Source organism: Schistocerca cancellata, chromosome 3 (assembly GCF_023864275.1).
Source record: "Schistocerca cancellata isolate TAMUIC-IGC-003103 chromosome 3, iqSchCanc2.1, whole genome shotgun sequence".
Classification (NCBI taxonomy): Eukaryota; Metazoa; Arthropoda; class Insecta; order Orthoptera; family Acrididae; genus Schistocerca; species Schistocerca cancellata.
In genome coordinates this window covers 621,088,042-621,113,257 of record NC_064628.1, presented here as the reverse complement: position 1 = coordinate 621,113,257, position 25,216 = coordinate 621,088,042, and the positions used below count along the sequence as shown (strand labels likewise).

Here is a 25,216-nt window from a genome sequence, read left to right as displayed (position 1 = left end):
GGAAGAAACTACCTCAGAACAAGAGAACTAGACAGTGGGGTTAACATTTTGGGAGAGTAATAAGATTCGGTGATCGCATTCAGCAGACTTTCGGGTGGAGACGCTGTGACGAATGAGAATTCACGATGGTCCTTTAGAGAGACTTCCTATTGGGACCTCATGTAAAGACTTGATATTCAGGATCTGATGTGCGTTTGCCCTTGGTGTTTATCAGACCCTTCGATGACTTCCGTCTGCCCCATGTTGCTCTGATTCTCATTCTAGTCTTTGCTGGATTTCATTCCGGTCGACTACTTATTCTCACGAACATTCAGCTTTGTTTATTTGCTGGAGCCAGACTTCTGCCCCTAAGGTAATCCTGCTTTTGCGGTCTAATTCCACTACTGATCAATGCGTTGACTCACCAAGTCAGTCTCATGATCACAGTCATCTTATTCGAATCCGATCCCTTGGGTGTCCCTTTTGTAATTCGGCTGCATGCAAAACTTCTCCCTTGGATGGAGAGCCAACACTTGGAGGATGCCCGCAGGAAGAAAGCGTGTTACCCGCGCAGCGGAGGGCAGCGCGGGCGTCAAGAAAAAGTACAGAGATTATCCCCATGTTGTCCAATGAGGGCGCTGGCGCCGGACAACGCACTGCGCTGACAAAATCGAGGAGTGAGCATGCCAGCTGCCAGAAATCTTTCCAAACGATTTTACAGCGTTCTGAAGTGTCTATCACTTCGTTAAAGATCATAGTTATTGTGATATTTAACATTTAAGTAATATACAGCGCGAAATTCGGGATGAAAAATAGGGGACGTTATGATTTTGCATTTGATGAATACTAGGTCACACATTACCGTGTATGAAATTTAGCTAATAAATTGAATTTTTCTATAGATCTGGGATGAGGCCTATACGTATTTCCAATCTTGAGGAAATGGATTTTATGCAGCGCACTGTTCACACCACAATAAAGCGAAAGAGAACTATTCATAAACAGTCATGTTTCATAACTGTTCAAGATATCGAAACGGGGTTTTGCAAATTATAGCATGCAAAGTGATGAATAATTTTCCATGCAATTAGTACACATGACTTCGTTGTCTACAGAAATACACCAGGGACTATAGTTTTTCTTCAGTGCAATACTGTAATTTTTTATGAGGCACGAACTGACACAATGAGATTTGTCCTCTATGGTCGCCAATTGCTTATTTAGTGAAACACTCTGTTTCAGCCGGCCGGTGTGGCCGAGCGGTTCTAGGCGCTACAGTCGGGAACCACAGTGGTTCAAATGGCTCTGAGCACTATGGGACTTAACAGCTATGGTCATCAGTCCCCTAGAACTCAGAACTACTTAAACCTAACTAACCTAAGGACAGCACACAACACCCAGTCATCACGAAGTCGACCACAGTGGCCGGCAGACATATCTTCTACCGTACCAAGTGATACGTTAGTGATCAGTGACAGTAACAAGCGTATATGATATTCCTATGGCCATTGATTGTACTTAATCTTGTTGTAGTTGTAATAAACTGATCTAATATTTTGTATGTTTTTTAGCATCAATTCGGCCTGCTTCAGAAGTAATCTAAGAACTCACCACTGTGCCGAAGAGTGTTTTTTCGCCCAACATAACAGCACATTTCATGTCCAAACTTCTGTTCCGTCCCCAATCACTTCATCGTCTTCCTTCTTCCTTTTCCACTAATCTGTAACAGCTCTCGAACGTTTAGTCTAGCTTTGACAAACCATAACTATCTACTGGTGTCCTCAATAAATCTAGAGCCATGTACGTCAGAGGTGAATTGTTTATAATTTACTTGTGATAAATTGAAAACTTGTGTTTGACCATTACTATAAATCGATTATCCAGCTTTGGATTTCAGTTATTTTATTACTAAGCATATCTCGCGGCTTGAAGGGAAGCGACGTACTTTCCCATCATAAAGTACATTTGTAACTCGTAGACATTCTACGCGGGACTGCTACGGTCGCAGGTTCGAATCCTGCCTCGGGCATGGATGTGTGTGATGTCCTTAGGTTAGTTAGGTTTAAGTAGTTCTAAGTTTTAGGGGCTGATGACCTCAGCAGTTAAGTCCCATAGTGCTCAGAGCCATTTGAACCATTTGAACTCTGTTTCAGGATTCCATAGCAATAGCTACTGCTTAAGTACCTATATTGGTAAGGTGAGTTTGCGCAAATCGTACTGTATTCTGGCAAAAGAAGCAAAATCTAGTTGTTACCCATAACTGATCATGCGTATTCAAAGGAATAAAAGCTTAACAATTCAGACAAAAATAAATCGCCAATTCTGTTGCAATTTTGGCAGAATGTAACAACCCAATGTATTTTTAACGGTGAATGAGTGGAATTGGAATTTACTAAAGGATTTTCTTCCCTCAGTTTAACGATCTGACAAATGTAAAAATAATTCACAACAAATAGCTTGCCATATTTTTGTTCCAATCCCCATTCGGAATAGAGTCGTGAATTTCTTCATCTTAAATATCTTTTGATGTGTTAAATTGTGTGTATTTATACTGTATTTTCACCTTAATGAGTCGTCTCAAGTGGTTCATAAAGTTATCACCAACATGCTTTCGTAACCTTGTTATACACAGACAAATCTGCCTTAAAATTTATTATTTCTGGTGGAACAATGCTGCACATTTGCTGCAGAGTAGAAATGAGGCGGTAGAAATCTTTTTTCTGAATCTGTGAACACAATAACGATTTTAAGAACGTTGCCAATTGCTTGTTGAAGTCTGTGATGAATCAAAAGATATTTGAAGTGAAAAAAGTCGCCCTCTCACTCTGTACAGCGACAGAAATTGAAGGATAGTATGCTATTTGTTGTATTTTTGAGCCACCGTCGTAAGACACCTAGTCTGTCGTTTTCCCAACCTTAAACATGTGCGCGATAGAAGTTAAATCATACTGTGCATTTTAAAAACGCCCACGATTGCTAAGATTACATGAGGCACAACTATCGGAACACGAAAACCGATTTTCGGAAGCCGTTTTTCGCTGTCGTGTTTGTATGTTAAGGCCTGCAGTACTGTCGATAGACCGGTCAAATATTGACTTTTACTGTTGTCAGTAGTTTTTTACAAACGGTTGCTTTTTTAGTCAGCTGTTTCTCTCCAGTTAAATGTCGGAAGTTGACAGTTTCATCCTAAGTCTAATATACCTATGTCTTCTTCACTGAACAAAAAGTCATTGGACCCAGATTAGCAGAAACTTTTTGTCAAGACGTAATCTGACAACCCAAGCACTTTCCGAAAACGGTTGAAGGTTTACATGGGAGCAAAAAATCGATTGTGGAAGAGAAAACCCGGCAGCTATGCACGGACTTCCGAAAGTACATATGTCACCCCTCGCTAGGGCCACTGGGCAACAACAGTGTCACATTGTCAGAAGGGAGTACAAGCTCAAAGTTCCCTGAAGATAAAGTTTTGCAGCAGCACTGATAACGAGTGCCTCACAGTGTGGTTTCCAATAGCTTTAAGCACTATGGGACTTAACTTCTGAGGTCATCAGTCCCCTAGCTCTACTCAAACCTAACTAACCTAAAGACTTCACACACATACATGCCCGAGACAGGTTTCGTTCTTGCGACCGTAGGAGCCGCGTGGTTCCGGACTGAAGCGCTGAGAACCGCTCGGTCACAGCGGCCGGCCACAATGTGGGAGTGAAATGGTGCATCAACTGGAAACGTATTCCAAAGTCGAAGTACGCTGGACGGTACGATTCTTTGGAGCAAGAGCTTCACTGTTTTAGTTGAATTAAAACGGAGATGTCATATTCCGACAAAGGGTGATTCATAATCTTCACCCTTACAGCAATAAAAACGTGACCGAGAAATAAATATATAAAATGAAATAGTAAATTTTCGTCAGGGTCCATGTGTCGTGATGAAAGTTCCTTGTGGTGAACTAAACCTTCTTGATATATATTAAAACAGAAATTGTATTTCTTCATGAGTCAAATTTGAGAAACGAATATCTTGACGTAATATTCCTCTTCTCAAAACCAAATGAAGAACTAAGGACAAAACCACAACGAGCAGCAAATGGGCGAATTTACAGTCCGGCAGTAGAGTTTAAAGCCTGCGCCTTACTTAAATTATTCGCTGGATGCTATAGAAAAATAATAATCGTTGTCAAGGTACTTTGTCCCTAACAATATAATCATCTTCCAAATCGAAAAAACGGAAAAATTGAAAGCAAATGACTATAACTTGGCATGAGACATCCTTGCTGACACACAGAGTAATTGTTCACACCAAGAAGTTACATCATATTGCAAAATAAAATAAAATGAAATGTACCTTAAAATAAAGGGAGTAAAAGTTTCTTCCGGCTGTTCTACAGGTCCAGTCTTAGACAGTGTCATTCAGTACACAAACCGCCTTTCCTTAATAAACAAGGTGACCTTGGCCGTGGTGAAATGGCGCTAAAAATCTGATCAAGCGGCACAAGTGTGGGTGATGCTCATCAGGATGCAAGACCATCGACATCGACCAAAGGAGATAGTGTACAGGCTATCTTTCCAGCAAGCTGAAAGAACACCTGCAGCGAGAGAGATTTTCCAACAGCTGTTCTCGAATAGCTCGGTCACCAAGAGCGGACGACTGTCGTTGAAGAACTGAACGATTGGTAGAACTTTCAGACAACTATTTTCGGAAACTTAACGAAGATTTTGAAGTATAATAAGTAAGTATCATGTATTTGTGTCACTTTGAAGTGAATTGAGGCATTCAATAAAAATTACTTAAACTGAGCTAAACCCAACTCCCTACGAGCAGGACTCGGAAGGCCCCCACGGTACTGACCGACCGCCGTGTCATCCTGAGCCTATTGGCGTCACTGGATGCAGGTATGGAGGGGATGTGGTCAGTTCATCGCTCCCCCGGCCGTCGTCAGTTTCCGTGACCGGAGCCGCTACATCTCGGTCAAGTAGCTCCTCCATTTTCCTCAAAGGGCTGAGTGCACCCTGCTTACCAACAGCTCTCGGCAGACAGGATGGTCACCCAAACAAGTGCTAGCCAAGCCCAGCAGCGCTTAACTTCGGTGATCTGACGGGACCCGGTGTTACCATTACGGCAAGGCCCTTGGCTTGTAATAAAAATTACTTGAACGCTCAGATAACATTTGATTTAATTTTTGAAGTCGCCACATAGCACGGCATTTCCACAATCGAAATTGGGTGTTTACGTGACCAACCAGATGTGATATTGGGAAATAGGTTTACGAAATATGATTTGGGGAGCTCCATGTAAACGTAGTGATTATAGTCTTCTGTGTTTCTCGGTTTGTGTCGGTCTTTTCCGAATCGTTGGTCTCTGAGTACTTGTACTGTTTAAGTAATTGATTGTTGGTGAGGTACTGAACTAGTGTTGCTAACTTAAGAAGTTGAAGCTTAATGTGTTTTACCTTCTGGTGTTCCTGCCTGCTGCAGCTCTTGGTGATGGGCTGTCTTTTAGAGAGCTCGCTGGTCGAGACGACTGTACCTGACTGTTGAGAGTCCCAGCACTGTGGTGGGAAGGTCGCTTCTGCTGCCACAATAAAAAAAAAAAAAATATTTTATCATTTCGTTAACAACATAATGTAGCTAAATATATTAACTTGGTAAGGACATTTTTTTGTAATAAAGTGCCATGCTATCTACATTTCAACAAGTCTTTGTCTCACAGCATACTCCATTAAGTTGCATTTGTAGGCAATTATTTTGAGAAAGTACCGTTACCGACTTATCCAGCCAATATCAATGAAAACAATAAAGTACCTATAATAAGAGGAGAAAGTAAAGTCCACAAGTTGAGTGGTCGTGTGATTTTATTTCAGTGATTATAAAATGAAGTTAAATGAATAACGAAATTAGCAATACGAGCACACTATTGTTTCCTTGTCAGTTCCATGTTGTACATCCTTAAGTTTGGATTACGCACTGATTCGGTGGGTTGGGTACTGTTTGATGCAGCCACTGCACGACCTATGAAGCTGCAGCGTGTTGTTCATTAAAAGCAAATTGTTCATGGAAATAGTTTGTCTTATTTTTATACCACGGATTACAACACTACGCTTCATAACAGTAACTTGCAATACCGCCTCTGTCGTTTTTGGAGGCGGGACAGTGTTTTATTTTCCTTTATCGAGGGCCTTAGCGTGAAATATGTACATTTTAAACGGTAATTAACTTTCACTGAAGTATAGTTTATTGCGTGGCAAATAAAATGTTGCAAATGAACGACGTTAGTGACCCGCAACAGCTTAATCACGAGACCTTGCAGCTTTTCGACATCACCCATTTACCACCAGTTGGTTCTGTTGGTTCATTTTGATGCGTTGCGCAGGCCGCTGGTGGCCGAGCGGTTCTAAGCGGTTCAGTCTGGAACCGCGCGACCGCTACGGTCGCAGGTTCGTATCTTGCCTCGGGCATGAATATGTGTCATCTCCTTACGTTAGTTAGGTTTAAGTAGTTCTAAGTTCTAGGGGACTGATGACCTCAGATGTTAAGTCCATAGTGCTCAGGGCCATTTTTGATGCGTTGCCACACATGCATGGCATGCAGAAAAACATTTCATGTGTCCCAACAATAACAGTCCAATAGATTAAAGAAAGTAGAATGATCAACATACAGGACCACAAAGCTCAACCCACGTACTGGGAAGGTGTTGTCAAAAAACCAGCGTACGTCCAAACTGAAGTGTGCTGGGGCCACATAACGCATGAACCATTTGACGTGTAGAGCTGGTAGAGGAACATTTCCTAGTGGAACAGGCAGTGTACTTCGCAATGAGATCAAAGAGCTTGTCCACTAGTCGTTGGGGGGTAGTACACATGGCCCGAATAATCACTCAAGGCTTCTCCTGCGGATTTATTGACAATGCGGCTCTGGGATGTAAATTTCATGACAGTTTCTCGAGGCAACTGGCCGACATCAAATGCCCGCTGTTTGCAAGCAGTGGTTGCCAGCCTGAACGCCGTCGTGGCCTACTTGCGGAGATCACACAAGGAAGACGCTCACGTGTCCCATTAATAATAGCCCAGTGAATTAAGGAACCTCGACTGACCAACACGTAGGATCTCGATGTTCAACCTACCACAGATGAAGGCAGCGTGTTCAGAGGCGCCTACCGTGAACCAAACTGTGGTCTTCCGCGCATGGTCTGAATTACTCGATTCGCCGAGCGTCGCAATGAGCGAGAGCATAACCAAAATTGGCAGCTTTTGCGAGATCTATGGATTCTCCACTATACTTTGAGAGTGCTATAATCGGAAAACTTTTTCCTACTCGTTGCGATCTGACGATAGGAAACGCAGTTTTCCAGGTTGCTGCAGTTTTATCACGTTGGCCCTTGATGGTTTACATGGCGGCGCTACTCACCGCACAGACTTGCACTGTCCGACAATTCTGACTAATAAACAATATCCCACGAGAAATCATAGAATTATACGTGAGGTCACTTTTCGGACATGAAGAAACTATGAGGCCATCAATTTCACATTCCATAGCTCAGCATAAACTACGATCGGCCAAGGCAACAAGCATCGGATGCAGGTATGTTGCTCTGGCGATATGAACAATTTCTTTGAAAATGTACGGTATGTGGATCTGCCAAAGCATTACGTCTGAATTACACATTATAGGATGTCTGAGCTAGAGATATACACAAACAAATACTTATAGCGAAAGAACCCGACATTTTATGTTGCTGGGTAAATTTGTGTCGACAGATACACTTTTCAAGATGTGATCCTCACCATTTTATGAACAGGGGTGAGTTGCGCGGCTCACACGCGCCAGTGACAGGGCACACATGCTGACGAACTGTACACTTCCCGACCTCATTTTCCAGCAGGCTGGTGCCCACACCCAGTATCGTGGGGATGTTACTATATTTTTCCTTGAGGCGTTTCCTGAGTGTTGGATGGGGAGGGAAATCACATTGCCTGCCCCCCCTCCCCCTCGGTGTTCCGATCTGACTCCTTTCTATTTCAGTGCATTGAGGTTTATCAAGGATATCGTTTAGAGAAGAAGAATTCGAAATGGAGCAGATCTGAAACAACGGATCCACGCCACACTAGAGGCCGTAACACCTGTCATTGTTATGAACATCTGGGGAGTAGTGGAGTATCGCTTCGACATCTATCGATATACAAACGGTACCTACACTGAACTTTACCAAGCTGCATAAAAATGTTTGAGCTCCTGTGTAGAGTGTTGGACAAATAAAGTGATAAGCCTTGACAGGTACTGAAATACATACAAATGTTTTTATATATCTCTAGCCCAGGCACCCTATATTTCTTTGAGGACTATCATTCACATGACAGCAACGCTTCCTATCGAGGATTCATGCTTTAAAGCCTGAAGACAAGTCGTTCGAGGTGTTTTATTTATTAATTTCCTTTTTGCTGTCAGATTAGGAGTCAAACTTACCTCCATAAACAATTACTGTGGCTGAATAAATTAAGGGAAGATTGGTTCATATCTACAATGTTTATGATGTTTGGATTTTACGTCCTGTTAGTGTTGACATCATCACACAGGGGAAGTTTCATGTACATTAATAGCTACATCCCAGTGTTTTAAATTATTTCAACTTCGCCACCTGTATCCATTTACCCATGTTATTAACACATTAAAACATGTTGTACCAACTATCTACTGTAAACTAACATGGTGCCACATATAAACTACCTGCTCACATACACCCTTCGCGATAGTGACGGCTAGAGCTCTACCGGGGACACATTCAATGAGCTGTCTGAAAGTCTGTGGAGGAATGGCAGCTTATTCTTCCTCAAGAACCGTAACCAGAGAAATGGTGACTCTGGATGTGGGGGTCTTGAGCAAAGCCAACGTTCTAACTCCCCCAAAAGATGTTCAATTGGGTTCAGGTCAGAACTCTGGCAGGCCAGTACATTTCAGGAATATCACTATCCACAAACCATCGCCTCACAGATGCTGCTTTATGACAGGGTCCATTGTCATTCTTATGTAGACGTCGTCCCTAAAGTGTTCCTCTACTGTATGCAGTACACAATGCTGTAAAATGTGTTCATATCCTTCCTCGTTTGGTGTTTCCTTAAGTGCAATAATGGGACCACATTTAAGCACGCACGGAAAACACCCTCATATCGTACCACTTTCTCTGTACTTCACTGCTGGAACTGCACAAGATGGCAGGGAACGCTCTCCAAACATTCGCCAAACCCAAATCCCTCCTCTGGACTGACACAGGGTACAGCGTGATTCATTTCTCCGAACCACTCGTTTCGTCATTCGTTGTACAGTGTCGTCGCTCTTTACACCACCTCAAGTGTCGATAAGCACTGGTTGCAGAAATGAGTGGCTTATGAGGAGCGCTCAAAAATAGTACTCCAATCTTTTTTAACTTCCTACGGACAGTCATTACGCTAGCTGGGCTGGTGACAAAACTTTGGAACCCATGAGTGATCCCTTCAGCTGATTTCATGTGATTGTTTAGAACCACCCTTCGCGAAGCTCGAACGTCCCTGTCTGTCAGTATATGCGTTCTGCCTGGTGGTTGTTACTTCACGTTTCCACTTCACAGTGACGTCGTCATGATTTGGGAAGCTTTAGAAGGATTGAAATGTCCGTGATGGATTCGTTACTCAGGTGACACCCAGTGACTAGTCCACGTTCGAAGTCACTGAACTCTTCTGACCGACTCATTCTGCTGTTACTGCTCCTCTACTGACAACACAATACTTCTTGCCTCCTTCGATATTGGCGGGCCCGAGCGTGGTGAAATCTAACGGTCAATTCTGCATTACATGGCATACAGATGCTTTTGATCCGCATGGGAATTACATCCTTTCACAATGCTCTACCTCTACAAAAGCTTTATCTAACCCAACTTCACCATTGCCAATGTAACCTGCATCTCTGCACACCCAAAACTTTGCCTCTCCCTACAGGTCGCAGAATGCCAAGCGCTCTTCCTCGTGTTCTGCATCCATCTTCCCCCCTCCTATATGTATCCCCTATAAGCTGATAAAATTAACCTCTCTCATCAAATACCTAAAATATCTACGCAAATACTATACACTGTGCTATAAAGCATAACGAAAAATAATGTTAATATATTGCATCAGAATATCAGGGGATTAAAAAACAAAGTAATGAGCTTCTTGTTTGTTTAAAAGATTTAGAAACCGAGGGTGGAATAGATGTACTATGTCTGTCTGAAAATCATATAGTCACAGGTATGGTAATGGTAAATGTAGGTGGATACAAGCTTTCAGCACATACAAGTAGAGTCACTATGGAGAGAGGAGGCGTTGCCATATATGTCAAAATCTGCCTCAGTGTGAAAAATTTGGGAACTAAAAAATTTGTGTAGAGCAACATGTAGAAGCTTGTGCCTGTGAGCTTAAACTAAATAATGGCACTTTTATGATTGTAGCCATGTGTAGGTCCCCATTGGGAAATTTTCAACTATTTTTGGAAAACTTGGATTCTTTGTTGTGCTATCTGTCAGAGGAAAGCAAATCATTGTTTGTGGGGATTTCAATGTAGATTTTCTGAAATGATGATAGAAAGCATGATGTTGAAGTATAACTTGGTTCTCTCAATTTGACATGAGTTATTGATTTTCATACTCAGGTGGTGCAGGAAAGGAGCACACTGATAGATAATGTTTTCAAAGACCAAGATAAATTTAATCAAACATAACCTTTTCCTGTTAAGAATGGTCTGTCTGATCATGGTACACAGCTATTTACAGTATATGATATAGCTCCATACAGTAATGCAAAACAGTCCTCCAAAACAGCGCATTCAGTTAATGATTTCAAGAATTCAGAATTTTAGGAAAAGATTGCAGCAGTTAGATTGGGATGAGGTGTATAGGAAACACGATACTAATTTAAAATTTAACCTATTTCATGATACCTTTGTGAGTAGATACAGTGAAATATAATTGCAAGAAACCATGTAAAAAGCCATGTCTTACTAAAGGGATAAAACTATCATGTAAACAGAAAAGAGAAATGTATCTCATAGCTAGGAGCAGTAATGATCCTGCAACAGTGAAACATTATAAAAACTACTGCACTGTACTAAGAAAAGTTATTAAAAAGTCCAGAAGTATGTGCATAATGTCTGAGATTAGCACATCTGATAATAAAATTAAAACAATTTGGAATGTTGTTAAAAGGAAACTGAGAGGACAGGAAGACTGTATTTCTATCAAACATAATGAAAAATTTGTTAACAATAAGTCAGAAGTAGAAAATATTTTTATTAATCATTTTTAAGTGTTGTAGAGAAAATAGGATCCAGTTATTCATTAGAAAATGCATGGCAGTATATGGAAGAGGCGGTACCTCTGCAATTTGATAAAATTGAAATTCAACCCACCTCTCCTACTGGAATGAGGAAAACAATAAATTCACTCAAAAGTAAAAGCTCACATGGAATTGATGGCATTTTCAACAGAGTACTAAAAGCTTGTTCCCAACAAATGAGTAGGATAGTCAGCCACACACGTAATAGCTCACTGAAACAGGCCATTTTCCAGATAGACTGAAATACGCTATTGTTAAACCATTGCATAAAAAAGGGAATAGATCTGATGCAGACAACTCACTTCTGACAGCTTTATCTAAAATTCTTGAAAAAGTAATGTATTCAAGGGTAGCATCACATATCTGTAAAGATGAAGTAATAACAAAATGTCAATTTGTTTTTCAGAAAGGCTTTTCAACAGAAAATGCTATATATGCTTTCACTGATCAAATATTAAATGCATTGAATAACCAAACATCAACCGATGGGATATTTTGTGATCTCTCAAAGGCTTTTGATTTTGTGAATCATGAAATTCTTCTGGATAAGCTTACGTATTGGGGTATGAGTGGGACAGTGCACAAATGGTTTAACTCATACTTAACTGGAAGACTGCAGAAGGTTGAAATTAACAGTACATATAGTCTGAAAAAACCAGAAGAGTCCTCTAACTGGGGAGGTATCAAGAATGGTGTCCCACAGGGTTCAGTCTTGGGTCCCTTATTGTTCTTAATATATATTAACGATTTGTCATTCCATATTCATGAAGATGCAAAGCTAATTCTTTTTGCTGATGATACAGATCACATACAATACACACGAATCAGCTGAGGAAATTGGAAATAATGTCTTACAGAAAATTATTAAGTGGTTCTCTGCAAATGGACTCTCACTAAATTTTGAGAAAACTCAGTTTATACAATTCTGTGCACTAAATGGCATAACACCATTGATAAATATAGACTATGAGCAGAATGGTACTAAGGCGGAATACTCAAAATTTCTGGGTGTGTGCATTGATGAGAAATTAAATTGGAAGAAACACATAGATGATCTTCTGAACTTGTTAAGTTCAGCTACTTATGCTATTAGGGTTACTGTAAATTTTGGTAATAAATATATCAGTAAATTAGCCTACTGTATCTATTTTCATTCATAGCTATCATATGGCATCATATTTTGGGACAATTCGACATTAAGAGAGAAAGTATTCACTGCACAAAAACGTTTAATCAGAATAATAGCTGGAGCCCGCCCAAGATCACCTTTCAGAGATTTATTAAAGAAACTCGGGATATTCACAGTACCTTCACAATACATGTATTCAGTTATGAAATTTGTCATTAATAACCCATCCCAATTCAAAAATAACAGCGAAGTGCATAGCTACAATACTAGAGGAAGGGATGATCTTCACTATTCTGGATTAAATCTCACTTTGGTACAGAAAGGGGTAAATTATGCTGCGACAAAAATCTTTGGTCATTTGCCAAATAGTATTAAAAGTCTGACAGATAGCCAACCTAAATTTAAAAGCAAATTAAAAGAATTTCTGAATAACAACTCCTTCTACTCAATAGATGAAACTTTCTTATGAAGTAGTAACTGTAAAAAAAAAAAATATATATATATATATATATTTTGTGTAAAGAGAACTTATGTTAAAGTGACATGTTCCACATCATTACGAAATGTCGTATTCATGATCTATGGAATAAGGATTAATGTATGTATGTACATCGTGTAAACTGTACCATCATAACCCAGTCTTGGGCTGCTGCCGCATCTGTACCAAAAGTTACACTCTATCTTCACACCCTCCATATCCTATCCCAAGGCTCCTTCTTCTTGACTCAGAAATCCCCCCAGGTAATTATCCATCCTGCTACCTACAGACCTAGTCCCCATATCCTTAGACCAGGGCTCTGATAACACCCCAGTCCTCCTGACCACCAATAACCCACCTCTACACCTTCCTGTTTCAACGTCCACTTATTCGTCACACTTCTGAAAGCAACAAGGTACCATTCCCCCACTCACAGATTTAACGACCTATTTATCTGTACCATCATAATCTTAGAACAGCTGCTTTACAGTAAGTCACCAAAAATAATAATTTTTATAGTCAAATGAAACTTCGTGGTTCTAGAGACCTTTTGAAGTGTCAGACATCTACATCTAGGTCTACGTGGATAATCTGCAAATCACATTTAAGTGCCTGGCAGAGGGTTCATCGAACCACCTTCAAAATTCTCTATTATTCCAATCTCGTATAGCGCGCGGAAAGAATGAACCCCTATATCTTTCCGTACGAGCTCTGATTTCCCTTATTTTATCGTGGTGATCGTTCCTCCCTATGTAGGTCTGAGTCAACAAAACATTTTCGCATTAGGAGGAGAAATTTAGTGGTTGGAATTTCGTGAGAAGATTACGTCGCAACGAAAAACGCTTTTCTTTTAATGATGTCCAGCCCAAATCCTGTATAATTTCTATGACACTCTCTCCCATATTTCGGAATAATACAAAACGTGCTTCCTTTCTTTGAACTTTTTCGATGTACTCCGTCAGTCCTATCTGGTAAGGGTCCCACACTGCACAGCAGTATTCTAGAAGAGGACGGACAAGCGTAGCGTAGGCAGTCTCCTTAGTAGGTCTGACACATTTTCTAAGTGCCTGCCAATAAAACGACGTCTTTGGTTAGCCTTCCCCACAACATTTTCTATGTGTTCCTTCCAATTTTATTTGTTCGTAATTGTAATACCTAGGTATTTAGGTGAATTTACGGCTTTTAGATTAGACTGATTTACCGTGTAACCGAAGTTTAACGAGTTCCTTTTAGCACTCATGTGGATGACCTCACACGTTTCGTTATTTAGGGTCAACTGCTATTTTTCACAACATTCAGATATCTTTTCTAAATCGTTTTGCAGTTTGTTTTGATCTTCTGATGACTTTATTAGTCGATAAACGACAGCGTAAACTGCAAACAATGGAAGACAGCTGCTCAGATTGTCTCCCAAAACGTTTATATAGATAAGGAACTGCAAAGGGCCTTTAACACTACCTTGGAGAACGCCAGAAATCACTTCTGTTTTACCCGACGACTTTCCGTGAATTACTACGAAATGTGACCTCTCTGACAGGAAATCACAAATCCAGTCACATAACTGAGAAGATATTCGCCGGCCGCTGTGACCGAGCGGTTCTAGGCGCTTCAGTCCGGAACCGCGCTGCTGCTACGGCCTCAAGATCGATTCCTACCTCGCGCATGGATGTGTGTGATGTCCTTAGGTTAGTTAGGTTTAAGTAGTTCTAAGTCTAGGAGACTGATGACCTCAGAAGTTAAGTCGCATAGTGCTTAGAGCCATTTGAACCATTTGAGACGATATTCCGTAAGTACGCAATTTCACTACGAGCCGCTTGTGTGGTACAGTGTCAAAAGCCTTCCGGAAATCCAGAAATAAGGAATCGATCTGAAATCCCTTGTCAATAGCACTCAGCACTTCATGTGAATAAAGAGCTAGTTGTCTTTCACAGTAACCATATTTTCTAAACCCACGTTGACTGTGTGTCAGTAGACCGTTTTCTTCGAGGTGATTCATATTTTTCGAACACAATGTATGTTCGAAAATCCTGCTGCATGTCAACGTAAAGGGCCTGTAATTTAGTGGATTTCTCCTACTACCTTTCCTGAATATTGGTGTGACCTGTGCAACATTGCAGTTTTTGGGTACGGATCTTTCGTCGAGCGAACTGTTGTATATGATTGTTAAGTATGGAGCTAATGCATCTGCATACTCCGAAAGGAACATAGTTGGTATTCTGTCTGGGCCAGAAGACTTGCTTTTATTAAGTGATTCAAGTTAGTTCACTACTCCGAGGATATTTACTTCTACGTTACTCATGTTGGCAGCTGTTATCGATTCGAGTTCTGGAATATTTACTTGGTCTTCTTTTGCGAAGGCATTTCGGAAGGCTGTGTTTAGTAACTCTGCTTTGGCAGCACTGTCTTCGATAGTATGTCCATTGCTATCGCACAGGGAAGGCATTGATTGTTTCTTGCCGCTAAAATACGTCACATACGACCAGAATCTCTTTGGATTTTCTGCCAGATTTCGAGACAAAGTTTCGTTGTGGAAACTGTTATAAGCATCTCGCAATGAAGTCCACGCTAAATTTCGAGCTTGTGTAAAAGCTCGCCAGTCTTGGGGATTTTGCATCTGTTTAAATTTGGCACGTTTGTTTCGTTGTTTCTGCAACAGTGTTCTAACCCGTTTTGTGTGCCAAGGTGGATCAGCTCTGTCCTTTGCTAATTTATGTAGTATAAATCTCTCAATTGATGCCTATACTATTTCTTTGAATTCAAGTCACATCTTGTCTACACTTACATTATTAATTTGGGATGAGTGGAGATTGTCTCTCAGGAAGGCGTCAAGTGAATTTTTATCTGATTTTTTGAATAGGTATATTTTCGCTTATTTTTCGAGGATTTGGGGATTACAGTATTCATTCTCACTACGACAACCCTGTGTTCACTAACCCCTGAATCGGTTTTTAGGCTCATTATTAACTCAGGATTATTTGTGTGTTTTCACAATCGTTTACTATTCGCGCGGGCTCATGAACTAATTGCTCGAAATAATTTTCGGAGAATGCGTTTAGCACAATTTCGGATGGTATTTTATGCGTACCTCCAGAATTAAACATGTATTTTCGGTAACATATCGAGTATAAATTAAAGTCACTACCAACTATTACCGTATTAGTCGGGTACGTGTTTGATGTATATATGCAGACAGAAGTGAAGAAAGAAAATTTGTACCAAGGCCGAGATTTGCACCCATGTTTCCTGCTCACTAGGGAAACACCAAGTAGGCTGAGGCATGAACTGGAATTTGGACTGAGGAGGAATATGTGCAGTTGTACAAAGGCACTGTGCCAGGGTCGTGTAGTGGTTAGTGCATCTGACTATGAATAGTAGACTCAGGTTGGAATCCTGCCCTCCGTACAAATTTTCATCGTCGCTTCAGTCTGCATATATGAATTTTTATAGTATTTTAAACCTATCGTTTAAACATTTTGACTGTAAAAGTGACATGTTTATATTTTCTACATCTACATCTACATGGATATTCTGCAAATCAATTTAAGTGCCTGGTAGAGGGTTCATCGAATCACCTTCACAATTCTCTATTATTCCAATCTCGTATAGCGCGCGGAAAGAACGAACACCTATAACTTTCCGTAAGAGCTCTGATTTCCCTTATTTTATCAGGTGATCGTTTCTCCCTACGTAGGTCGGTGTCAACATAATATTTTCGCATTTGGAAGAAAAAGTTGGTTGAATTTACGGCCTTTAGATTTGACTGATTTATCGTGTAACGGAAGTTTAAGGAATTACTTTTACCACTCATTTGGATGACCTCACACTTTTCGTTATTTAGGGTTTGGCTGAATAACACCCGTATGGTTGCTGTCAGTCCTCCCCTGCCAATGTGGGGGAATGAAAAGATCATTAAAGAAAGAAAAAATGTTATGCAATGTCATAATGTTAAAATGGTGTATTTTCCTGAGTGCAATAGACTTTAAATAGAAAACATGAATCAAATATTGCAACTATATTGATTTACCGATACTACATTAGTGTTTCCACAATAACACGTTGAAAGTTGTAAATGGATCTTGATTAACAATTAAAAACCACTTCACTGTTGCTAAGCATAAATATTCATACGTTACCTGTGTTTCGCCTCCGAGATCTTCCTTCCTTTCTGTCGACGTCATTTCCTTATCGTTCAGACTACGTCCTCGCGTTGATAAATGGTTTAGAGACATATTGAACTTGTCTCCGTTCAAGTTTTGTTCCTCTGCATTCCTTTCATTTATGTGATCCACTGACAAAGACTTTGAGATATCGGTCCTCTGACTTGCAAAGCCCGAGCGAAATTCGGTACTCCGACTTGCAGACGAGCGCTTGTCAGCGCTCTTGCCTGGGCTCCTCTTCTGCAGTGGCCTCAGGATTACTAAGACAGGAATAATGCTCATATTGATTGCGCAGATAATGCACTGCGCCATTCTGAAGCCAAAACTGTCCACTAAATGTTGTACCAACATCGGAAACCCGAAAATTCCTAGTCCCATTGCCAACTGAGTAATCCCCATCGCAAAGGTTTTTCTGCGGTGGAAGTAAATATTGAAACCCGTAAAACATGCTGTAACGACGAGGCCCATGCCTAGACCTGAAACAAATAAATATTTCACTCAGACGTATGTCACATACAATGGTTCAAATGACTTCAGAACATAGTTTTACTGCTTCACACCAGGTAGTTCATGGACAGTGAAAATGGCTTAACTTGGCAGTTCAGGTTCTGTGGTACATGAGATGAAAGTTTCCCTCAGTGCCAACACATAAAAATTATATAATTATGTCCGAAAGCAAAGACACCACATATATACTTATATAACTGAAGTGAGGACGGCCGATGACCTCTTCAGTGCATATGCACGCCAGTCTCTAACTCTTATGGGACCCACCGAAACGCCGCGAGTAATGAGGATAATGGGCAAGGGGCACTATAGTAGTAGTTTGTGGATACGTTGAGAATTTCGGTCTGACGACAGGAGTGCTATGATAGTCCGTACGGTTGTGATGGCGCAGAGGGTATCGTGTCTGCCTAGTGAGCAGAAGACCTGGGCTAGAATAGCAGTCCGGTACAAATTTTAAACTTTTTCTATTGATATACAAGCATCAAAAAAAGTTTTGCGTCACCCCAGTTCCAAGAACTCCTGAAGATACACATTGACTGTGGATATTGGATCACAGACACAGTCCCTTTGGCTGTTCAGAGATGTCCCTAAACCCGTCCAAAGATGTAGACAACCATGTATGAGCAGCGCCTATTAGACAGAGGGGGTCCGACAACCGATCAGTTCCAGTCATTCCAACAGGAAGAAGGTACACGGCTCGTGTTGTCTGTACGTAGTTCAACCATGCCTAGACGGTCAATACCACTGTTCGATCGCGCCCGCATCGTTACTTTGTGCCAGGAAGGGCTCTCAACAACGGAAGTGTCCAGGCGTCTTGGAGTGAGCCAAAGCGATGTTGCTCGCTCATGGAAGAGATACAGAGAGACTGGAACTTTCAATGACATGCCTCACTCTGGGCGCCAAAGGGCTACTACTGCAGTGAATGACCGCTATCTACGGATTATAGCTCGGAGGAACTCTGACGGCAACGCCACCACGTTGAATAATGCTTTTCGTGCAGCCACAGGACGTCCTGTTACGACTCAAAGTGTGCACAATAGGCTGCACTATGCGCAACTTCACTCCCGACGTCCATGGCGAGGTCCATCTTCGCAACCACGACACAGCGCAGTACAGTTGGGCCCAGCAACATGCCGAATGGGCCGCTCAGGATTGGCATCACGTTCTCTTCACCGATGAGTGTCGCATATATGCCTTCAACCAGACAATCGTCGGAGACGTGTTTGGAGGCAACCCGGTCAGGCTGAACGCCTTAGACACACTGTCAAGGGAACGCAGCAAGGTGGAGGTTCCCTGCTGTTTTGAGGTGGCATTTTGTGGGGCCGACTACGCCGCCGGTAGTCATGGAAGCTGCCGTATAGGCTCTACGATACGTGAATGCCATTCTCCGACCGATAGTGCAACTATATCGGCAGCATACTGGCGAGGCATTCGTCTTCATAGACGACAATTCGCGCCCCCATCGCGCACATCTTGTGAATGACTTCCTCCTGGATAACGACATCGCTCGACTAGAGTGTCCAGCATGTTCTCCAGGCATGAATCCTATCGAGCATGCGTGGGATAGATTGAAAAGGACTGTTTATGAACGACGTGACCCACCAACCACTCTGAAGGATCTATGCCGAATCGCCGTTGATGAGTGGGACAAATTTGGACCAATAGTGCGTTGATGGACTTGTGGATAGTATGCCACGACGAATACAGGCATGCATCAATACAAGAGGACGTACTACTGAGTATTCGGGGTACCGGTTTGTACAGCAATCTGGACCACCACCATTAAGGTCTCTCTGTATGGTGGTACAACATGCAATACGTGGTTTTCCTGAGCAATAAAAATGGCGGAAATGATGTTTATGTTGATCTCTATTCCAATTTTCTGTACAGTTTCCGGAACTCTCGGAGCAGAGGTGATGCAAAGCTTTTTTTGATGTGTGTAAATCAATGCCCGTTCGCAGGCAATGTCTGTAATTGCTTTGTGTCTCAATTCATGCTGGCTGAGAAATCAAAATGGTATCTGTTCTTTTGGACATGTCCGAAAGAACAGATGTCATGTATGTACATTAACCTAAGTTGTAGGAAGTCTATCACATATATTAATTCAAGTTTTAGGAAGTCTTTCCTTAAGGAATTTGGAGTGTAACCTTGTATAGAAGTAAAACGTGGACGATAACCAGTTCAGATAAGAAGAGAATGAATTAGATAGAACAAATAACAAATGAGGAGGTACTGATTCTAATAGGAGAAAAAAGAAATTTGTAGCTCAACTTGACTAAAAGAAGGGAGCAGTTGTTAGGCCACATCCTGAGACATCAAGGAATAGTGCATTTGACAATGGAAGGTGGGGTTTAAAGTTGTAGAGGGAGATAGAAGCTTGAATAAAGTAAGCTGTTTCAAATGGATGATGGTTGAGGTAGTTATGCAGAGATGAAGAGGCTTCCGCAGTTTATACTAGCATGGAGAGCTGCATCAAAATAGTCTTCGGACTGAACAACAACAGCAAAGGTCACATCGTCATATAGCATTTAAATAACATGCACATCCTTGAATCGTTTATACAACCCACAGACTTCTCGCTGCACCGTCTCTGAAACACAACTAGTATGTCACAACGCCATTGCTTTCAGTTATAATAAGTCATATTTTGAGCAGTTGGTCCTCCACAGCTTCGAAGCACTGAGAAAAGATTGCATGACCACAGTAAGATGGTTACATTCATTTATGGCTAGTTCACTGGTGGGTGTAATCAGTTATATTTGGTTTGTTGGGACGAGCCATTGTGTCATGTACAATGTCCACAGAGCTTAACGCTTTACGATATGTGATGACTGATTGAGTGAGTTACGCATGGAGACAAAACAACAGTGGTCTTAGCCCACTGTTGCCGGCAACGAAACTAAGTTTATTGTGCGTTTTCTCTCCCTGTAATTCTAGCAATGCCAGACGGTAACTTTGACATGAAGGCTTTTTACTAGTCATTTATTGAACACAATTTTTACAGGAATTAATGACCTGAAAATTCCATGTATTTTGGTCTCCAGCACTTCGCATTGGAAGATTAAATGTGGTGCATAAACTGCACTTTGGAACTTCTTTCTCTATACCCATCGTGTGTATGTGCTCCATGAACTTCTCATGGTCAGTCATGAGTCCTACCACAAGTTATATCTGTCTCCTGCTTGAGACAAGGGTAACAGACCTTCTCTTGAAACATGGCTTCGGCATTATTAGCTTGCCATGTTTCTGTTTTTGGATCTTAATGCAGTTTCCTTTGTATAGCCTTCTAACCAGCTACGTAGGTTCCGGCCCAACAGATGGAGTCGTTGCACCTGTCCTGGTCAGCCTAACAGCTTGTTCATTGCCGCTGATTCCTAAATTACCAGAGACCCACAGCAGGTTAACCCTGTTGCTTTCCCCTAGTATCAGGGCTTTGTGGCATTCTGCAACGATCTTTGATTTCGTTGCAGGGGCTGAAAGAGATATCAGAGCTGCTTGACTGTCTCCTCGGCGCACACTCTGATAGTGTGCCAAAGCCACAAAATCTGGAGTACAGAGCAATGGAAGACTGTCATTTGGCAGGATGAGAATTGTTTTACAGTGTTGCCAACTTCTGGCCGAATTTATGTCCCAAGAGTGAAACACGGTGGGGATTCAGGATATTTTTGGGTAGGAATATTGTGGTACTCGATAAAGTCGTATCATTGCCAAGGACTGTGTGACCATTTTGTCTGATCAGGTCCATCCCACGTACAGCGTTTGTTACAGAATGGTGATGCTGCGTTCCAAGGCGACAGGGCCCCTATTCACGCAGCTCAGGTCGCCCAGGACTGGTTTTGCGAGCACGAGGACGAATTGTCGCATCTTTCCTGGCCGCCACAGTCACGAGTTCTCAGTATTACTGAGCCTTTGTTGTCCACTTTTTGAGAGAAGGGTGCATAATCGCTATCCACCTCCACCTTCGTTACCTGAACTTGCCACTATTTTGCAGAAAGGATGGTAAAGGTTCCTTTGAAAATCATACGGGGCCTGTATTTAACCACTCCGAGAAGACTGGAAGCTGTTTCGAATGACAATGGTTTTCCTACACCATACTGGGCATGGTAACGATTTGTGTTTTTGTATGTTTTTGTCCACCGCCTGTATCAGTAATGTCATAATGCAACCTCTTGGTGCTCACTTCAGCTTTGTTCATATTCACTAAAATTCCAGCAAGTTACGTTAATTTAGTGTGGTGTTGCAGTTTCCGCAAGGAATGCGAGAGGTATACATTAAACTTTAACAAACACTCTAAAAAAAAATAAGTTTGCTTGCAGCGCGCAATGGAATTTCTGCGCCACGATATCACAGCACAGCTTTCGGTGAGCGAAAACGAGATGGTGAATCCCACAGTTAGAATGAGGTATCGTGCGGTAATTCGTTTTCTGTTTCTGAAGAACAACGGAGCAACAATCCATTCCGAGTTGGTGAAAGCGTACGGCGTAATGCACCATCTTATAACACAATGGTTTGGTAGCACAGACGGTTCCACGGTGGTGAAAAAAGTCAAAATGACGAACAACGAAGTGGCAGACTAGCTTTCTGTGACGAACGGGGCATCGCAAGACAAGTGGAGTCTTTGGTTCTCGAAGATCGCAGTGGAGGTGAAGGTGGAAAAAGTGACAGTCAGTCGTGGATTAATCTCATAAAATTCCTTCTGGTGGTACTGCTACATCATCTTATAAAATACTTAAAATGGAGAAATAAAAAAATAATCGACCTTTGCCGGTCACGGTGGCCGAGCGGTTCTAGGCGCTTCAGTCTGGAACCGCGCGACTGCTACGGTCGCAGGTTCGAATCCTGCCTCGGGCTTGGATGTGTGTGATGTCCTTAGGTTAGTTAGGTTTAAGTAGTTCTAAGTTCTAGGGGACTGATGACCTCAGCTGTTAAGTCCCATACTGCTGAGAGCCAATCGACCTTTTGACCGATAAGCGGCGATTTTCCTCACTTATTTTAGTGTTTTAAGTGGTTAGTAAGAAGACGTGAAGCACATCCAGAAGGATTTTAAAGAGACTGACACCACCATTGTAAGCCTGCGTATTTATATCAGTCATCCATCAGCTTTCAACACTTGCATGACTTCCTGAACGTCATAAAGATCGCCGACCGCTGGGTTCCGCAATTGCTCGCACCTATTAAAAAACGCCTGCTGGAATGAGACGCCAGCGACAACTGTGTAAGACCAATCCAGATTTCTTTCGTAGCCGGCTAATCGCCGTGGACGACAGCCGGGTTTATCACTGTGGCCCCGGGACAGAGAAGCACATATGTGGATTCACCACCGCCGAAAAATGCGAAGACCCACCAGTCGTCGGGCAACGTAATGCTAAGTGCCTCTTATTTTGGGGGACAGTCATGGTGGTATGCATTTCCCGAATGACGGCGAGGTTAGTTTCGAGATGTAACGTTTCCCGAACAGCCAAAATGTAAACTTCTAGCTCCGAAGTCTCTGCCAACTCATTCATTAACTGGGAGAAATGTGTCGCATTGAAGAGTGGATATGTACCGGGTGATCAAAAAGTCATAAATTTGAAAACTTAATAAACCACGGAATAATGTAGATAGAGAGGTAAAAATTGACACACATGCTTGGAATGACATGGGGTTTTATTAGAACAAAAAAAACAAAGTTCACAAAATGTCCGACAGATGGGGTCGTTTGGTGATGATCGTGTGCTCAGCCGCCACTTTCGTCATGCTTGGCCTCCCAGGTCCCCAGACCTCAGTCCGTGCGTTATTGGCTTTGGGGTTACCTGAAGTCGAAAGTGTATCGTGATCGACCGACATCTCTAGGGATGCTGAAAGACAATATCTGACGCCAATGCCTCACCATAACTCCGGACATGCTTTACAGTGCTGTTCACAACAGCATCAGCTTTGCTTTGTCTTACTTTGTTATGATAATTATTGCTATTCTGATCAGATGAAGCGCCATTTGTCGGACATTTTTTGAACTTTTGTATTTTTTTGGTTCTATAGAAACCCCATGTCATTCCAAGCATGTGTGTCAATTTGTACCTCTCTATCTACATTATTCCGTGATTTATTCAGTTTTCAAATTTATACTGACTTTTTTATCACCCTGTAGATGTAGACTAACATCATCACCATATTTCATAGTCGTAATGTGATTCTTTCGAGGTGACTGTTAAAATTTTGTTACTAGCCCTCATAGCGCACAATCGCAGGAAATAGTTCATCAGTTTCTACATCCTTACGGCTCGCAAGGGAATGAACATGTCATGTGTTTACAAGTTAAATGTAGGTGGGAGGAGAGAGAGAGAGAGAGAGAGAGAGAGAGAGAGAGAAAGGGAAGTAGGAGAGTGGATGAGAGAGGGAGAGAGAAGGAGGGAGGGAGATGGGTAGGGAGGGCTGCAGAGGGACAGGGAGGGAGAGAGACAGAGAGGGAGGGGGGGTATGGAGGCAGGAGAGGTAGCGATAGAGAGAAGAGAGAGAGAGAGAGAGAGAGAGAGAGAGAAGTGGGAAGTGAGGGGATTATTTATAGTTTTGAATCTAAGGAGGAACATTCATTGATAAAACATAGCCTGTCAGAGGTTGTAGTGAAGCGAAATTCGTAGTTACTCTGGCACTACAAAGCTTCTGTACACTTACGTATAATGAACAGGTACGCCGTGTCCCTCCTCACAGAACGTTACACAAACTACTCACCGCCGCAAATGTTGGCCAGAATGAAGTGCCAGAATGCAGTGGCAAAAGCGACGGGTCCTTGTCCAATGGCCATGATGACTGCTCCTATCCAACCAACTTGTCTGCATGAGAAGCGCTGGAAAAGTTTGTTGCAGAAGAGGCCTGGAATGACAAACGAAAATACGTTAAACGTTTTGCACACGCCAGTGTGGAATAACAATAACATAAATCTAAGGGTACAATGGAGTGCGAAATGCGAATACATTCTCACAAAGCATGTGTAATTCAAGGTTTCTCTAAAACGGTCAATGAATTGGTCAGCATGCAACAGAATGTAACTGTAAACAAAACTGAGACAGTCAGTTACAGGGGGTTATGATAGCAAATGGCGCTACAATTTTTCATGTAGATAGTCGATGGTAGATTGTTTTTGTCGGTACAAGTCAACCTTCACAGTTCCCAACAGGTAGACGTCCATAGGTGTCAAATCAGGATAGCGAGATGTGTGCTCAGCACGATATACCCACTGGTCGGATGGAGTGTCAACATGACGATGGTGAAGTGTGGCTCCATTCTGTTGCATTCAAAATATTGTTTCTCCATATTGCATTCGGATAGCAGACAAAATGATTGAATCTTATCAAGATACGTCCGACGAGACACGGTATCCAAGCAGAAGAAGAGGCCAACCAAACCATGTAATGACAGACCACAGCACACATTAAGCCCCCACAGATTCGATTTCTTGTCCGCAGGAAAGTGGGGATTTTCAGGAGTACAATAGACACAACTGTAATGGTTTACATCACGGTACTGTTAAGTTTGAATGGAGCCTGGCTAGTTCATTAGAATTTCCCGGGAAATACCTCAGTCTCGCGAACCACAAGCTCAAACCAATCGCAGTATTCAATCCTTCGATCCAGGTCGTCCTCATTCACCACCTGCAG

The 25,216-nt window shown here is 41.9% G+C and overlaps 1 protein-coding gene across 2 annotated transcripts in view; it reads right to left on the bottom strand.

Moving 5' to 3' along the window:
• LOC126175525 (monocarboxylate transporter 14-like) overlaps nt 1–25,216 on the bottom strand; it is a 157,760-nt gene that overhangs the window by 14,152 nt on the left and 118,392 nt on the right. The window contains exons 4-6 of one of the 2 annotated variants that reach the window (XM_049922352.1): nt 24,291–24,431; nt 17,052–17,551; nt 5,426–5,547 (exon numbers count right to left, since the gene is read on the bottom strand). In XM_049922352.1, the coding sequence (XP_049778309.1) occupies nt 5,426–5,547; nt 17,052–17,551; nt 24,291–24,431 (763 nt within the window). The remainder of the gene's footprint in view (nt 1–5,425; nt 5,548–17,051; nt 17,552–24,290; nt 24,432–25,216) is intronic. The other variant, XM_049922353.1, reaches the window with a different exon arrangement.